Source organism: Leucopleurus acutus, assembly GCF_964270905.1.
Source record: "Leucopleurus acutus genome assembly, chromosome: 9".
In the NCBI taxonomy this organism is placed as follows: domain Eukaryota; kingdom Metazoa; phylum Chordata; class Mammalia; order Artiodactyla; family Delphinidae; genus Leucopleurus; species Leucopleurus acutus.
This window is the reverse complement of record NC_139144.1, coordinates 60,189,382-60,206,426: the sequence shown is the minus strand read 5'-3', so window position 1 is coordinate 60,206,426 and position 17,045 is coordinate 60,189,382. Positions and strand designations below refer to the sequence as shown.

The following is a 17,045-nucleotide window of genomic DNA, read 5'->3' as shown; positions in this document are numbered from 1 at the left end:
CTCCCCTTTTCTCCCTCTCTTTTCTCTCCCTCTGTCCTTCTTTCCTTCTGTTCCTGTCTTTCTCTCTCTATCCCTCTCTTCTCCACCCCAGACGTCCAGTCCGCAGAGCTGGTCACCACAGGGCGCAGAGGTGTAAGTGGCTGGAGCGCAGCGCAAGCGGTGGCACGGCCTCCGGGTGCTGCGCGCCGAGCAGCCGCTGCCGGCAGAGACCGCAACTGCTTACTTGCATCTCAGAAGCCAGCACCAGGGCTCTGCCGCCAGCTCTCCCATACGCGCTCTCTGTGTCCTCTCAGGCTCGGCTTCCTCCTCCGACTGAGTTCATATTGGGAGGAACAAGGCCAAGTGCCTGGCAAGTCACCCGGAAGGCAAGGGTCTTTCCCCGCCGCCGCCCGCAGCGGGATCCCGGCGTTCAGCAGCTCCAGCCAAGCCCTCTGCAGGGACCGGAGCTGGCGGAGTGGGCAGGCCTGGGGCATCCTGGAGAGCTCTAGCCCGTAGGCCAGGGGCAAGGCAGCGGCCTCCTGGGCTCCCTGGATCCGGCCGGAAAAGGTCGCATTTCCTGAGACATGTATGAGGCCCACACTTGGGGGCTAGCGCCCTGGGCCTGCCGTTTCCAGTTGACTGAGAGCGCGGTCCCTACGGCCAGGGAAGAAGGAGGCCCCGGTGTCTGTTGAGCAAAGGGCCTGGCCTCCGAACGCGCCTATAACTGGGCCACGAGCCCAGCCAGGCCTCACAGAGAACGGATTTCCTCACCGCGGGCCTCGTTAAAATGCGCACACTGCGGGAGTGAGGGATGCCCCAGCCGTAGGTTTGGAGGGGAGGGAGGAAGAGGGGAGGGGACCGAGAGGCAGGAGTGTGGTGACACTCGTTCTTGTCGTAGCCTCCGGCAGCGTGCGAATGCCAAGGCTAAAGGGAGAGTTCCAGGAGAATTGTGTGGCAAAGGTGTCCGTTTGCCACCCCCCTCCAAGTTTCCCCCTCCAGGTCTTCGCCTCCTGGTAAGCCAAAAACCCTGAAGATCAATGTTTTCTTTCACTTCCCCCAAAGGCGTATGAGCTTGGAGGCTGCCAGGGCCATGTGGCTGCGGGGTGGCTGGACCTCGCTCTGGCCTTGGAGTAAAAGGGTGGGGAAGTCTCTCAGTCAAAGTGGTCAGTCGCCTCGACCCCCCACTCGTGGCAGCCCGCGAAGGTTCACCGACAGGAGCTGCAGAGACGGCAAGCCAGGTGAGCACGCCATAGGTAAACTTCCTAACTGGATCAACCCACGGGCGGAGGAGGAGCGGAGCGCGTACCGGGTTGAGAGGCCAGGGCGTTGCATTTTGGGGAGAGTTCTGTGAGGGATGCAAGAAAGAAGCAGCAACTGCCGGCTTCCAGTCTGCTCTGGATTTCGGACACTCTGAGGATCCTGGTGACCTTAGGAATAGGTCCACCACCTTGGGGAGACAGCTCCAGGTCCAGGGCTGAATGGGAAGAGCTTGAGGCCCTGACGGCCCCCCTTAGTGTCTAGAGTGCACCGAGGTCTGGTGGCTGATTCCGAAATTAAAATGGGGAGCACCCAAGGCGGGCCGGGGTGCGCACCGTAAACACCCCACTTGTTAACTGCGCGGGGCCCAGGGGCCCTTCAAACAGGCCCCAAAGGAGGGCGCGCGTCTGGGCATGGGCGGAGCGAGCCCAGGGGCCAGGGCCCCCACCAGCCACGTTGGGGTTGCCCCCGCAGCTCCTGGCCTTTGGGCTGAGGTATTGGGTGTGCGTCTCGCGGCCCATCAATACAGATTACATATTTATATCAATCGCGGGCTCGGAGGGCGCCCTCGGAGAGCGGCCCCGCGCCTACGAAACCAAACTGGGAGTGGTCGCGCGGAAACTCTGGCTCAGGATTGGCTGCGGGCGCTCGCCGCGGTGCGGGGGGATTGCTAATCGTATTCAGCATGTTTTGCACAAGAAATGTCAGCCAGAAAGGGCTATCTGCTTCCTTCGCCAAATTATCCCACAACAATGTCATGCTCGGAGAGCCCCGCCGCGAACTCTTTTTTGGTCGACTCGCTCATCAGCTCCGGCAGAAGCGAGGCTGGCGGTGGTGGCAGCGGCGCGGGGGGCGGCGGCAGCGGCTACTATGCCCACGGCGGGGTCTACCTGCCGTCGGCCGCCGACCTGCCCTACGGGCTGCAGAGCTGCGGGCTCTTCCCGGCTCTGGGAGGCAAGCGCAATGAGGCGGCGTCGCCGGGCGGCGGCGGTGGTGGCAGCGGGGGCCTGGGTCCCGGGGCTCACGGCTACGCGCCCGCGCCTATAGATCTGTGGCTGGAAGCGCCCCGGTCATGCCGGATGGAGCCGCCCGAAGGGCCGCCGCCGCCGCAGCCCCAGCAGCAGCCGCCGCCCCCGCCGCAACCACCCCAGCCCCCGCCGCAGGCCACCTCTTGCTCTTTCGCGCAGAACATCAAAGAGGAGAGCTCCTACTGCCTCTACGACTCGGCTGACAAATGCCCCAAAGGCTCGTCCGCCGCTGCCGAGATGGGCCCCTTCCCGCGGGGCCCGCCGCCTGACGGCTGCGCCCTGGGCACCTCCAGCGGGGTGCCAGTGCCTGGCTACTTCCGCCTCTCTCAGGCCTACGGCACCGCCAAGGGCTACGGCAGCGGCGGCGGCGCGCAGCAGCTCGGCGCCGGCCCGTTCCCTGCTCAGCCTCCGGGGCGCGGCTTCGACCCGCCACCCGCGCTCGCCTCCGGTTCTGCGGATGCAGCCCGGAAGGAGCGAGCCCTCGATTCGCCGCCGCCCCCCACGCTGGCCTGCGGTGGCGGCGGCGGGGGCTCGCAGGGCGACGAGGAGGCGCACGCGTCGTCTTCGGCTGCGGAGGAGCTCTCCCCCGCCCCTTCCGAGAGCAGCAAAGCCTCGCCCGAGAAGGACTCCCTGGGTAAGCAGGGCGCGCTGAAGGGCCTCAGTCAGGCGGGCAAGCAGACAGGCAGACCCAGAGAAGGGAAGGAGCAGAGAGCCAGGAGTCCGCACGGCAGCCGGTCGGCCTTGGCCCGAACTGCAGGCAGGCTGACCTTGTGAACTTGCTTTTTAATATTTGGGCGTGGGAACGCAGTAAAAATTCATGTCAGGCTTAGCGCCCCACACCAAGACGTCCTCCGGCTGGGGGCGAGGACACCGGCAAGCAACTCCCCTCTTGTGCGTGCCCTTCTCCGAGCCGAGCCCCGGAGCACCCTAAGCGGTGGTCTGGGCCCAGCCTGCCAGGCGCGGCCCACGCGGGGGGGAGGAGGAGGGAGGGAAAGTGTCTCGCCCGTAGATAGCGCGGATGTTTGTAAGGCGTCCAAAATAAGCAGCCGCCAGCACCAATAAATAAGCCCATTAACCGGCGAAGTTCGAGTTTACGATCCCCCTTGCTTTTCTCAAAGTTGCCGGAGGGATGGGAATCCTCGTTGCGGGGAGAAGAAAAGGCATATGCAGCCCGGATGCCTGGGCCCTGCTCTGAGAGTCAGAAAGGGGCCATTTCGCTTCCCCTGGAACTCGAAATCGCCCAGATTGCACGTCCCTGGCTCCTGGAGAGACGTGAGGCAGGGCCCTTGACCCCCAATCCGTTTTTCGTGCCTTCCCCATGTCCCATCTATGTCCTTCTTCCTCTCCTCATCAGGCCTTGGGCAACCAGGGAACTGGAGTGAGACACAGCCACGTGGCCCGCCCCCCCCTTCCAAGTAACCAGTCTGCGCCCCCAGCCTGGGGGCTGCAGGAAATGCTAGTCTGCCTCGGGGCGAGAAGCACAGAAAGGCGTTAAGTTCAAGATATACAGCCTGCCCTCCCAGGCCGTTCCTTCTGCAGGCACCTGGCAGTTTTGTGTTAAAACAGGTGTTTGGAAAAAAAGCGGAGGCAAATGTAAATTGGGAGAGTAGGTGTAGATTGAAGGCCCACTCGATTTTGCACATGACTTTTGGAGGAGCTGCTCTCCCTGGGCAAGCTAAAGGGGGGCATAACTCTCTCCGTGTGACTCAGGGCATCCCTCTTACGGTAGGCACGATCCGAATTCACCCCTGTGTGCAGCCCGCGTGGCCTCGATTTAACCTTCCCCTCTTTATTCTCTTAAATGCCAGGCAATTCCAAAGGCGAAAACGCAGCCAACTGGCTCACTGCAAAGAGCGGCCGGAAGAAACGCTGCCCTTACACCAAGCACCAGACGCTGGAGCTGGAAAAGGAGTTTCTGTTCAACATGTACCTTACTCGAGAGCGGCGCCTAGAGATCAGCCGCAGCGTCCACCTCACGGACAGACAAGTTAAAATCTGGTTTCAGAACCGCAGGATGAAACTGAAGAAAATGAACCGAGAAAACCGGATCCGGGAGCTCACAGCCAACTTTAATTTTTCCTGATGAAGCTCCAGGCAATGCGGTTCTTTTCGCTTCCAGAGGGCCGTTCTGCCCCCTCTGTCTTCGGCTCTGCCCAGGAACTCGCACCTGTGCCGGAGCCCCATTCCTCCCTCCCACACTCACCATCTCGCTGGCTGTTACATCTGTGCAGGGCTGGTTTGTTCTGACTTTTTGTTTCTTTTTCTGTTTGCTTGGTGCTGGTTTATTTGTTGTTTTCTGGGGGAAAAAGCCATATAGCGCTAAAATTCTATATGCAGAGATATTGTCCTAAATGTAAAGCGGTGACAGGGATGGTTTGCTGTCATGGGGTTCCACTGCTTGAAATGGCCTCTGTCCTCCTGGTCGAGCTGGTTTCCTGCAGGGCCGGCAAACCTAGCCAGAAGGCGGAGGTCGCATTGTAGGCAGCTGAGGTGTCTGGCCTGAGGTCAATGGTGCAAGGAGCTGCCACCGGGCTTGCCTGCCTGGAGTGCTGGGCTGTGTTTAATCAGGGGATACAGGCCCCTGGGTCTCTTTTTTCTTTCTTCCTTTCTTCCTTGGCAAAGAGAAGGGCTTGCAGGCACGGACACGCAGGTTGGCAAAAGGGCTTGACGTGGGCTGATTGGCAAAACTGAGAAAGTCAGAAAGATTTATTTTTCCTTCCTCTGTAAGATATCCCAGCTTTAAAGGAAGAAAAGAATGACCAGGAGAAGGAAACTTCTCTTCCAGTTTGTGTAAGGTCTCGCATTGTGGGACTAAATTACTTCACTCTGAATTTCCATGCCCTTCTGGCTGTAGATATATAATCATATGTTGTTTTGTTTATACCTGCAGATTTAGTGGATTTTTTTGTCATTAAATAATTGTTACCACTGGTAACACAACAAGCACACCATAATTCTATCTTGTGGAGGTTTTTTTCCTCGTTTTTCCCTTTTTTCTTTTCTTTTCTTTTTTTTTCTTTCTAAAATTCACGGAAGCCAAGGAGGGCTGGGGCGAGCGGAATAGACTAGAGAAGGGAGACACTGTTGGGTTTCCTTTATACTGTGAAGATACATGCATAAAAGGGTCAAACCTGTAGGTGCAGAAAAAGAAAAAACTATAAAATACAAATCTGTATAAATGTCTATTATTATGAAAAATTGCCAATCTTGTTTTATGCAAATGCATTCTATCGTTATTATAAATGTTAGTTCTAGCTCTATTTACTTCTAATCTTAAATCAGAATAAATTAATATTGTAATGCTGCTGTGCGTGGAAAAAGACGATGTTTATGTTCTTATAGAATAAAAGCTGTGGAATGAAGCTTTTTAATTTTACCTCTTTTTTTTTTTTTGACTTCTTATCTTCACCTTCCACTTTATCCCGTCCACCACTTTTACAACAGGAGGACTAGCCCGCGCCCCCTGCAATTACTTTAGGCATCTATTTAAATATTACCTAGACGGTCGTAATTTGTCTGGGCCCTATAGCCCTGGTGCCGTAAGGTTTGTCGGCTTTTGTTCAGTTTTATGACTTGCTAGTATATCTGGATTGTGGCTGTCTTGGACCAGTGGTTTCAGTTGAGAGGGGAGCTGCATAGACAGAGGAAGCCAAACAGGATTTCTTTCGGGAGACCCCCGGGAGGTTCGCAGAGGCTGCTTATTTCGTGGGTCTCCGGGTGCTAAATGACCCCCAGCCTAGGACTCCGGGGAGCAGGCTGGGCCCACAGCGCGTCACTAGCGTCCGCAGCAGCGGTTAGGTAGACCGCGGCGGGGCTGCATGGGTCCTCCCTCCCCCAGCAGGCCTCCCCGACCTGGTCGCCCTCGGCGGGGCCACGCGTTTCCTGCTCGCGGGAGGTGGGGGGGGGGGCGACAGCAGGGGGGAGGGGGCGCAGGAGCGCGCACCCCGGCTGGCTGGCTGGCTGGCGGGGAGGTAGAGAGGGGGAGAACGAGTGGCAGGGAGCGAGCACGGGAGGCCGAGGCCAGACAGGGAGCCGGACTCCTTGCTGTCCCTTGCGCTTTCGAATCGCCCAGGGCTGCCGCCGCTTGGCGCCGCGCCGGGTCGCTGAGCTGCAAGATTTGGGAAACCAGCCCGCACGCTGCTCGTTCCCTCCTCTCTTCTCGCTTTCTCCCCTCCTTCCATTTTCCTCTCTCTCCTTTACCTCCCTTCCCTTCTTCTCCCAGGTTTACCTTACCGGGGCCGGTGGCTTCTCCCTCCGTGATGCCTTAGCGGCAGCCCGGAACACACAGTGACAGCGGCGGGCGCAGGTTGGCGAGGGGCCGGGCGCGATCACAGGGTTCTCCTTTGGCGGCGGCGGCGGCAGTAACGGCGGCGGCGGCGGGCGAGGCAGCTCCGCGCGGGCAGCACCAGAACTGGTCGGTGATTTAGGTAGTTTCCTGTTGTTGGGATCCACCTTTCTCTCGACAGCACGACACTGCCTTCATTACTTCAGTTGAAATCGTCTCAGGTACCTGTGCGCGCGGGGGCCGGGCCGGGCGGGGCATCCGGGCCCTGGTCGTGCCAGGCCTGCGGTGGCAACCTCGGCTTATCCCGCGCAGGAGCCTCGACGCTGCCTCCTCAGCGCTCTGCCAGGCTGCTGGCCTCAACCCCCCCGCCCCCACCTGGCCCGGAGCAGGTACGGTCAGGTTAGCTGCTCCTTCGCGGACGCCAGGGGCGTGGTAGGAATTCTGGGCTTCGGGCCATTCAAGGTCAGGGGCGCACGCTTCCATCCTGAGCCTCCCCCGCTCCAGGCCTGCGCCTGGCTAGGGACTCTGCCATTCTCCTGCAAGGCTGGGACACCTCCAGCCCCAATCCAGGCTACGAGATCAGGAAAGATCCCTTTGCCAGTGCAGACTCAGTCTAAATTATGAGGGACAGGGCTAACAGGAGTTGGGATCCTGGAATTGTCACTTACCCTTCTCTCTGTAAACCGCCCTCTACTCCCATGAGCTGCCTTTGACTCTTCTTTCTTTCCTTCCCTCCTTCCTTCCTCTTTTTTCTTTCTTCTTTACGCCTTCCTTTTTTTCTTTCCTTTTCTTTGTTTTTCTTTCACCTTCGGTCTATGTCCAGTTTTCTATCTCCACCTCCTCTCCTCCCCAACTATTCCTTTGGGAGGGAACCGGGAGAGATCCAGGGCTTGCTTGGGGAGAGCGGTGGAGGCGGGGGGTGGCTTATTTTTGTATGCGCGTTCAAGTAGAGGTCAGAATCTTCAGAGGAAGGGCTGGAGGGGCACGGCTGTCGAGGGCTGTGGATCTGGGCCTGGTATGCCACGGAGCAGACAAGGCCTCGGTTACTATCACGACCGGATGGCGGCGGCCTGGCGTTTCTACTCCGCGGCGGCCTGGGAGATCTGATTAGGGGCATTCGCGGCGTTTCTGTGTGCCCACTCCGAGGGCAAGGAGGCCTGTCGCCAACTTCACTGGGGAGCTGAGGCTGAGACCTGGGCTGAGGCCTAGCCAGGCTCGGTGGAGCGTCACGCAGGGAACTCTGCCGGGAAGCTTCCTCGGCTTTCCCGGCCTGCGAGTCCAGGCTCCGGCTTTAACCGCGATAAGGGAGCCCCGCTAGGGCAAAGATTGGCTGCTTGCTTGCCAGCAACTTCTGTCAGGTTCAGAGTATGTTAGATATGGCATCCTTGTGGGGACAGATGCTAGAGAAGGGAACCCTTCCAGTGCCAGTCTGTTTCAAATAATAGGGGAAAGGAATCCTAAATTCCAGAACCGTTGGAATACAAACTTGAGTCCGTGTTCCAAGTTGTAGGCCATGGTTTGAAGCCAGAGGGACCATTCTCGCTACAGGGAACTGAAAACAACTTCTACCCCTCCATATCCCCCAACACACGTGTGGGCCTTCAGGCTAAAGCCCACGGAGCAGCGCTTCCCTTCCCAGCTCCCACAGCCCAGGAACTATTTTCGCTGCTCAGCCTGCCCTCCTGTTATCTGAAAGGCCGGCATAGGGCATTCGCCTCAATTCCTCCCTGCCATTTTCAGGACCTGAGTATTGGATTTGTTTTGGAGGCCAAGGTTTTTGAACTCTCAGACTAGAAGAGGCAGTTTGTAATCACACCCATTTATTGTTTCTGTATGCACATACAATCCTTTTCACTTCCAAAATAAAAGCAGACACAAAAGCCTGAATATTCTCTCCCCAAACCTGTGGGCTAAATAGGGATAACATTTAGTTTTGTGATTTCCCTCCTTTCTAGGCATCAGTAAAGACTGCTTAATTCTCAACGCCTGCTAATTATTTAGTAAGCGTCCTATTTGGGGGCGCTAAGGCTATTTAAAGAAACCCAGCCTTTTAATTTTAAAAAATACTAATAATCACTGGTGTCTTCTCTGGCTACAAAAAAAAAAAAGGAAACAGCAAGCAGGCGTATCCAGCCCGTTGGCAGGCAATTACAATTAGGAGTGAAGGTTTCCTCCAGGGTTAATTTTTCTTAATGAAAATCTAAGAGGTCGATATTTGGGACACCCTGGGCTACGGTGAGGGTGCGGATAAGGCGGAGGAATTTACAGAGAAAGGAAAATATTAGGGAGGAGGGGGCCGACGCGGCCAGGACCGGCCACGTCGGAGTTCATTGTGTCGGCCACTTCCCTCTTCCGGCGCGGGCCGAGGAAGGGGCACCCGGTTGGTCTCTGCGCGGCTTCGCAGCCTTATTCTCGGGGAGAGTCTGGCATTTGAGGGTCCCCACCTGGGATAGGGGTGTATCAGGGTTTGGGGGATTACTGGAACAGCTGGGGAGGATGAAGGCAAAAAAGAAGATGGAAGCGACCGATGCCGCCCGCCCTCGCCGCCAGGGAAGCGGGCTAATGAGAAACACACTCTTGCAAACACAGTGTTCACACGTGAATTTAATTACCCCGTTTTTAGGAGTCGCCTCTTTCTGTTCGGGTTTGGAGTAGCTTTTTGTTTTTGTTTTTCAATTAACATCCAGGCCGAGGCCTTTTAATTTACCTCTGAAAGACTCTAAGGGGTAAGAAATACCTTCCTCAATTTGGCCAAACTAAGGAACGGGATTAAAAGTCAATGCCCTGTGCCCCTCCCCGTTTTAATTTCTAGCCCTGGACTTGAGCTGCGGCCCCTCGCTTCGGGCCTTGAAACTCTGCCGAGCCTCGGTGCGGGTGGGTAACCGAGGCGGGCCCGGGATAGGAGCCGGGAAGCAAGGAGCCCTGCAGGACTCATACGGGGGCCCGGAGGCCAACCGCTCCGGTGCGGGCCTCCCTGCTACTGGAGCCGCGGGATCTCTTAGGCGGGTCTGCCTTTTTGCCATCGGGCTAGCCTTTCATTGATACTGCCTCGTGCTTTTTCGCAGCTCAGATTCAGGGAATGCGACGAGGCCTGCAGAGCTCAGCGTTAGGGCCTTCGAGGTTGGAGCAGGGGGCTGGGCCGCCTGCTGCGTCCGCCGGGGTGGGGGGGGCGGTGGGGCGGTGGGGGATAGTGATTCCGGGCTGACCACAAGCAGGGCGCGAAGGGCTCGCGTGTGCGCGGGGTTGGGGCCGAGTGCGCGTCACAACCAGGTCCTCAAGCCCATCGCCTCAGGGACGGCTGGCCACTCCCTTTCTGGCCGCTCCTCGGTCGGGCCCTCGCTGGAGGCTCAGCGGCGAATTTGGTTGCTGTCCGGGCGTCCTGCGCTCCAGTCGGGCAGATTCCGGGGACCCACAATAGGTGCTGCCCTCTCGGCGGCCCGTCCCTGACTAGCGCCCTCCGACAGGGGCGGTGGTGGCTCAGTTTGGGACGGATACTGCGTTGAATTTGACTTTTCTCGACCGGCCCCGGGTAAACTCGCATCTCCTGGGACCACAAGGATTATTTACAGGGAGCTCGCCAACCAAACACAACAGTTTAATTTAACCTTTCCAAGTCCTCGTAAATTTTTACAGCTGGGAGCCACGACGAGTCAAACGGATCTGTTGGTCGTTCCCAACTTCCCACCAGCCTGTGTGGCTTCTGAAACAATAACTCCTTATGAAATATCATAAATATAGATTTAAATACAGTAGAGCGAGAATGCGATTTGGCTGCCTTTTTATGGCTTCAATTATTGTCTAATTTTATGTGAGGGGCTCCGCCGGCCGCACTCGCACGCGGGACCCGCGCCTTGCTGATGGCGTGATTAATTGTGATATAAAATAGTCCGCTTAAGAAGTGTGTGTCTGGTGGTGGCGGTGGGAGGGGAAGGGAGTACAGCGGCAAGGCCAGATTTGATCTTTTAATCTTCGTTGGCCACAATTAAAATAAACCCGATCGTGGAGCGCTGCGATCCCTTTGCATAAAAACATATGGCTTTTGCTATAAAAATTATGACTGCAAAACACTGGGCCATTAATAGCGTGCGGAGTGATTTACGCGTTATTGTTCTGCCGGGCGGGCACGTGACGCGCGCGGCCAATGGGGGCGCGGGCGCCGGCAACTTATTAGGTGACTGTACTTCCCCCTGGTGCTACAAAGTTGTTACATGAAATCTGCAGTTTCTTAATTTCCGCGGGTCGGGCCAGGCCGGCCGGGCGCGGGGCACGGCGATGGCCACCACCGGGGCCCTAGGCAACTACTACGTGGACTCATTCCTGCTGGGCACCGATGCCGCGGATGAGCTGGGCGCGGGCCGCTACGCGCCGGGAGCCCTGGGCCAGCCCCCGCGGCAGGCCGCGGCGCTGGCGGAGCACCCCGATTTCAGCCCGTGCAGCTTCCAGTCCAAGGCGGCGGTGTTTGGCGCCTCGTGGAACCCGGTGCACGCGGCGGGCGCCAATGCGGTGCCCGCGGCAGTGTATCACCACCATCACCACCACCCCTACGTGCATCCCCAGGCGCCCGTGGCGGCGGCGGCGCCGGACGGCAGGTACATGCGCTCCTGGCTGGAGCCCACGCCCGGCGCGCTCTCCTTCGCGGGCTTGCCCTCCAGCCGGCCTTATGGCATTAAACCTGAACCGCTGTCGGCCAGAAGGGGTGACTGTCCCACGCTTGACACTCACACTTTGTCCCTGACTGACTATGCTTGTGGTTCTCCTCCAGTTGATAGAGAAAAACAGCCCAGCGAAGGCGCCTTCTCTGAAAACAATCCTGAGAATGAGAGCGGCGGAGACAAGCCCCCCATCGATCCCAGTAAGTGTCTCCTCCCTCCAGACCAGCCACCGCCTCCACGCCGGCAACCCGGATCTGCCGGCCCACCAGCTTTCTCCGGAACCAGCCTTCGCCCGCGCTGGGAGCCTCATGAGCAAAGGCCGGGAGCCAGAAGTTGCTGTTTGGGAGGCCTCGGATGGGGCCCCAAGTCCTGAAAGCAGTGACAAGCGGGCGCGCCGGGCTCCGGGGGAGGGGAGGCGGCTGCTGCCGAGAGAGGGGGCGGGGCAGGCGCTGCGGGTACGAGCCAAGACCCACCGCCCCTTTCCTTGGCTGCCCTGGACCAAGACAGAGATACTTTGGGAGATTCTTCGAAAGCAGCGCGGCAGAGAAAGTCTTTTGTGCGGCTAGATTGTCCGGGAGCGGCGGCAGCAACTGCAGCCAGCCGGGGCAGCCTGACCCGGGATGCTGGGGAAGCCTGCCGATTCTCTCCACTTCTTGCTCCAGCCAGGGGCGGTGTAAATCCTGCCCAAGATGTGGCTGCAGGCGACCGGGACACGAGGGTCCCCATGCTAGATTATTCAAATAAACCCGAGAAGTGATCAGCGGTCTTGGGGTGCCTAGGGGCGCCGTGCCGGCCTGCCCAGCTCCCACGGCCTTCCAGGGAGGTCAAAATAAGGAGTGGGGAGAGTAGTAGAAGGAAAGCTGGGAAGGGAAGATAGAGAGTCAGAGGGAGGATAGAATATTAATCTCACTAAGGAATACAGGGCAGAGTGGTTTCCCCCTGTGTGGCAAGAAAGAGATCTGTTTTCAAATTTCACTTCTTACACAATGTGCGGAGAGCGGGAGGAAGGAGAGGAGGGGACCGGAGGACGGAGGAAGAGAAAGGAGGGCCTCAGAGGGGAGGAGGGAGCCGAGGTTTTACGGCATGCAATTGTAAGTGACCGTCCCTGCGTCTCTGGGCCAGGGTTCCATTGTGTTGGAGGCTCGCCTGCCTTCCCTAACCAATTCAGCAGCGTCCTGAACTTTGGCTGAAGACCACAGGAGTTTTCCTAACCCCCAGCGGAGAGGGGTGGGTGTGCTTCTTCTCCTCCTAAATCCCTCCTATCTCTCGCTCCCACGCAGGTAACCCGGCTGCCAACTGGCTCCATGCTCGCTCCACGCGGAAGAAGCGCTGCCCCTATACAAAACACCAAACGCTGGAACTGGAGAAAGAATTTCTGTTCAACATGTACCTCACCAGGGACCGCAGGTACGAGGTGGCCCGACTGCTCAACCTCACCGAGAGGCAGGTCAAGATCTGGTTCCAGAACCGCAGGATGAAAATGAAGAAAATCAACAAGGACCGAGCAAAAGACGAGTGATGTGACTCAAGTTAATTTGAAAAGAGAGCGAGCTAGAGAGAGAGAACTGCCCGTCCCCTTCTCCTACCCCCACCCCACCCCGGCCTCCACCACCCCGCAGAAAGCGGCTCTAAATTCCAGGCCTCATCTGCCCCTGGCAAACCCTGCTCAGGCTGGTTCCTTGGCCTGCCGCTTTGATGGAGGAGGTATTGTAAGCTTTCCATTTTCTATAAGACAGAAAAAAAAGGGGGGGGGGTATTAGCGCTGATGGCTGTATGTGCTAGCTTGTGTATATTTTTAAAAAATCTACCTGTTCCTGGCTTAAAACAAATAAAAAAAAACTACCTTTTTATAATGCACAAGTGTTGACGGCGGGCTGTATAGTGTTTAGTCTGTGTAGTTAATTTAATTTGCTCTTTGTGCGGCAGAACGATCTGCCCAGATACTTGAACACTGTGTTTTATTGTGGTAATTATGTTTTGTGACTCAAACTTCTGTGATGGGTGATGCACCCGTTGTGATTGTGAAAGCTAGAATTCGATTTGAACTCAGGTTGTTTATGAGGGGAGAAAACAGTTGCATAGGGGTATAGCTCTGTAGTGGCATATGTCTTCTGTATAACTAGGCTGTTAACCTTTGATTGTAAACTAGCTGTAAGGATTTCCCAGTGAAATAAAATTTTTTAAAAAGAAAAGAAAGGGTTCTCCTGGACGCATAGATTCACGGTTTTCTCCATTTTTGAAATGCGGACATTTTAGTCTCTACATGCTCTATAGACCTGTCTTGTCCATTGTATATATATAATCCACATATTAAAGAAAAAGTAATCAAACAAGTTTGAATATTGCTTTTGCACCAAACAGTGAGGAAACTTGGAGCTATACGTATGTGCAGAAGGTTACTACCTATGGTTTACGTTTAATTTTAATTGGGGGAAAATGAATGCTTATTGTAATGGAGTTAATTTTATTGACAATAAATTATACACTATGAAACCGCCATGGGGCTACCGTAGATTTGTATCCTTGATGAATCTGGGGTTTCCATCAGGCTGAACGTACACTGTATATTTTGCAATAGTTACCTCAAGGCCTACTGACCAAATTGTGTTGAAATATTTAACTTTTTGCCAAATAAAATATTGATTCTTTTCTAATTTTTGCGGGTCAGCTCTTTGCACCTTCTTCTCCGGGACAGGGGAGCCTGGGTAGAGTCTGGGGTGGGGGGCGGGCTGAAACGGAGGAGGACAGAACCTCAGTTGAGTCTCTAGCGGGCCTTCGGGAGCCCAAACCTGCAGCAGCCAGGCTCGGACGGGCCTCAGCTCTGCCTACCAGGCCGGCTGTCTGGCGATGAAGGCAGCGGATGAACGCTGGATAACAAGGGTCGGCGAAGCCCTGCTCTCGGCTTTGTGTCCATTTGCGAGACTGCGGGGAGGCCTCAGAGAAGTCGGGCTGGAGTGTCGCGTACGGGTGGCCAGTGGCTGGGAACGGCCACCCTTTCATCTTGGAGCCCCAAGAGTTTCCCAAACCGGATCCAGGGCGATTCCGGGGGGCCTTCTTCCCTGGCAGGGGGAGGGGGGTGGGAGCTGGAGTGGGGGTGGCGGCGGCAGGACCGAGAGCTGAGGATCTGGCTCCTAAAGCATCTGCCAGGAGGGAAACTGGAGCCCGGCCGCCCCAACGTGGCCGCGGGCACGGACAGTCGGGGGTTCTCAGGGGACTGAAGGCCTCCGCCCCCGCGCCCTGCCAGGCCTGCCGGGGGTCCCTTCTGGGCCCCGCCCCGCGCACCCCTCCCAAGCACAAGTCCTGACAGAGGCAGAGCCCAAGCAACCGACCAGCCCCAAGCGCCATAAAAGAAAATGAGGGCTGTTACCGTTTATGGGGTGTAAAGGGCTGCGGGGGGAGCGGCCACAACTTCGGAGGCCTGAGCACCTTCTAGATGTGGAGGAGGGTTCAGCCTCATCTCCCCCTTTTTCTTTTCTCGCCTTACCCCCCCCCCGACCCCCCCCCCCGATTTCTGCGAAGTTATCGCAGAAGTTATGTTTGGGCTCGGAAAAGGGGAGCCTGGGCGCCGGGGGATGGGGCGTCCCCTCTCTCCCAAACCCACCCTGCCGCCAGGTTGGGACGCCCTCTGTTGTTGCAGACAGAAGGAACTTCAAAGAATGGGCAGTAAGGGTGTGCCATAAAGGCCGGGTCTGCGAACTGTCTGGAATTCGGCCCTTAATGAGTTTACAACTGTCCAGCCCCAATTAAGATTTTCCACCAAAGCCCTTTCATTTGTTTGCTCTGTCTGCCGCCGATAAAGCGGCTGCGGAAACAGCTCACTTTTATGGGCACTGCCCTCTCGGCAGCGTAGATTCCGGGCTCCGTGCAGACCCCCCGGGGATAGGCCCTTGCCCAGCTTTGGGAGTGGGACGCCCGACCTGCGGCGGCTGCTGGCGAAGTTCAGGCCGGGCGGCTTGGCTGCAGTGTCAAGGTGCGGCCAGCAGATGGCAGTATGGCTCCACGCAAAAGGCGCCCGCGCCGCCATCTCCCGCCGCCTTGACTCTGGGAAGTTCCTAAGATGTCGACTTGATGCAAGCTTTTCCGGAATGCGAGACCCAGATTTGAGCGAACGGTGGTCGTATATTTTCGGAGCTGCTCACGCCTGGACAGAAGCCTCGCTGGGAAACAAAAAGGCAAGCGGCGGGGCCTCGCCTGACCTGCACCGCTCCCGCCCTCTTCTTCCCCATCCCGGGGGCCTAGCGCTGCGGGGCTGCAGCTGTCCGGCTGCTATGGGGCAGTAGCTCCAGGCGCGGGGACCGATCTAGGGTCACCGTTCCCAGCCCAGGACAGGCCTCGGGGCATCACGACGACGCTCGGAGAACGCGACTGACCGGCGGACAGACACAAGGACTAAGGCCTACAGCCCGTGGACCTGGTGACCCCCCCAGAGGGTGTGCAGAGGGCATACACGGTGGCCAAGGGTCCTACGGCGGCCCGAGAGAGAGACCCGAAGTCTGCGCCCCGGTACAGGGTCGGGAGAGCCAGCACCCGCAGGCGAGCCAGGATCCCGGGACTAGGCCGCCTTAAAAACGTGACAATAAAATTAGGCGGCTGAAAATTGGGCATAAAGGCATTCTTGGTAATTGTCTGGTGTGGGTATGGCAGGATGGGAAATCCCGGGAGAAAGACCAGGAACTGCTTTAGTTATTCTAAAATAAATGTGATATTTAAAATAATTATATTAACATCCCAGCTCAAGGATAGGAGCTCACGTGGTGAAAGCCTCCCTTGCTTTCTCTCGCCCCCGAATTTCCTGAGCAGTGGAGGCACTGAGGTTACTCTGGCGTCCCCTGCTCAGGAAGCGAGGAGGAGGAGGGAGTGAACCCCAATCCAGGCCCAGCCTATTCTCGACCCTGGGCGGGGTAACACGCCTCAGAGCCTTCCAGGAGGCGGTACGGAGCGCGGGTGCGAGGATCAGCCCCAGGTGCAGAATGGTTTCAGAGGGAAAACGCAAAAGCAAACAGGGAACACTTCGAAGCACTCCCGAGCCCTGTGAACACACCACGCGGTGCATTTATTTGGGTTGTAATAATCTCCATCAAGCCCACCAAATGTTTACAACCTGCATCTCCGCGCTGTACACGCTGTAAAACCGGGGACTGGGTTTATATCTCTCCTATCTCTCTCTCTCTCCGCCCTTTTCTGTTTATATACACACGATGGTATTACAGACACACGCCTTCATTATATTTCCTTATATAATACATAAAATTTCACAGCCTCTGATGAAAGGGTTTTTTTTTTTTTTGGAAAGGGGTTTTTATAGCTTCCCCAAGAGCCGCCCGTGGCCGTGTATCCAAGCCGCAGATACAAAGCTCGATTTATGTAACTACAAATAAATGGCGGAGGAGCAGATCGGTGGCGACCGCTTCTCACCACCGATCACGGAGGCTCCAGGTAGGTGCAGGCCGGTCGGGAAGTCTGCTTCGTGGACTGCCAGACGGGGCCTCTCTTGCCCTTGGCCTGCCGGTGGCTGGGAGGCGGCTCTCCCCTCTCGGCTGCCAGGGAACCGGTTCACTCTGAGCCGCGCAGACAGGACCCCGAGCCAGGCGAAGCTCCTTTGCACTTGTCAGGGATGAATCCGCCCCCGCGCCGCGACGGAAGACTGCACACTAGGTGGAGAAGAGACGCGCAGCCCGTGAGACGGGTGCGGGTGGAAAAGTTTACAGAAGCAAATCGCCAGCCGCCCGACTCCCGGCAGGCTCCATTCGCTGACCCAAAGCTGGGTTTACCTTCTTAGCCGGATTTAAATATTGAGGACTGTTTCGGAACGAGAAGCAGGGGAAACACTCTCTGCTTGGTAGG

The 17,045-nt window shown here is 57.1% G+C and overlaps 2 protein-coding genes across 7 annotated transcripts; both read left to right on the top strand.

Annotated features, from left to right (window-relative positions):
- Positions 1–1,937: 1,937 nt before the first annotated feature.
- On the top strand, positions 1,938–4,347 carry HOXA10 (homeobox A10; the record flags this gene model as incomplete). Its single annotated transcript, XM_082845950.1, has 2 exons — positions 1,938–2,898; positions 4,073–4,347. 2 exons carry the CDS (start codon positions 1,938–1,940, stop codon positions 4,345–4,347), a joined length of 1,236 nt encoding a protein of 411 aa, XP_082702076.1.
- Positions 4,348–10,802: 6,455 nt separating this feature from the next.
- Positions 10,803–12,720, top strand: HOXA9 (homeobox A9; the record flags this gene model as incomplete). Of its 6 annotated transcripts, none has more annotated exons than XM_082846815.1 (3): positions 10,803–11,134; positions 11,312–11,401; positions 12,482–12,720. In XM_082846815.1, 3 exons carry the CDS (start codon positions 10,822–10,824, stop codon positions 12,718–12,720), a joined length of 642 nt encoding a protein of 213 aa, XP_082702941.1. The 6 variants fall into 6 exon arrangements, with proteins under 6 accessions (XP_082702941.1, XP_082702942.1, XP_082702943.1 ...); XM_082846816.1 differs by having other exon boundaries at positions 10,803–11,138; positions 11,319–11,401; XM_082846817.1 differs by having other exon boundaries at positions 10,803–11,138.
- Between the last annotated feature and the right edge of the window lie 4,325 nt (positions 12,721–17,045).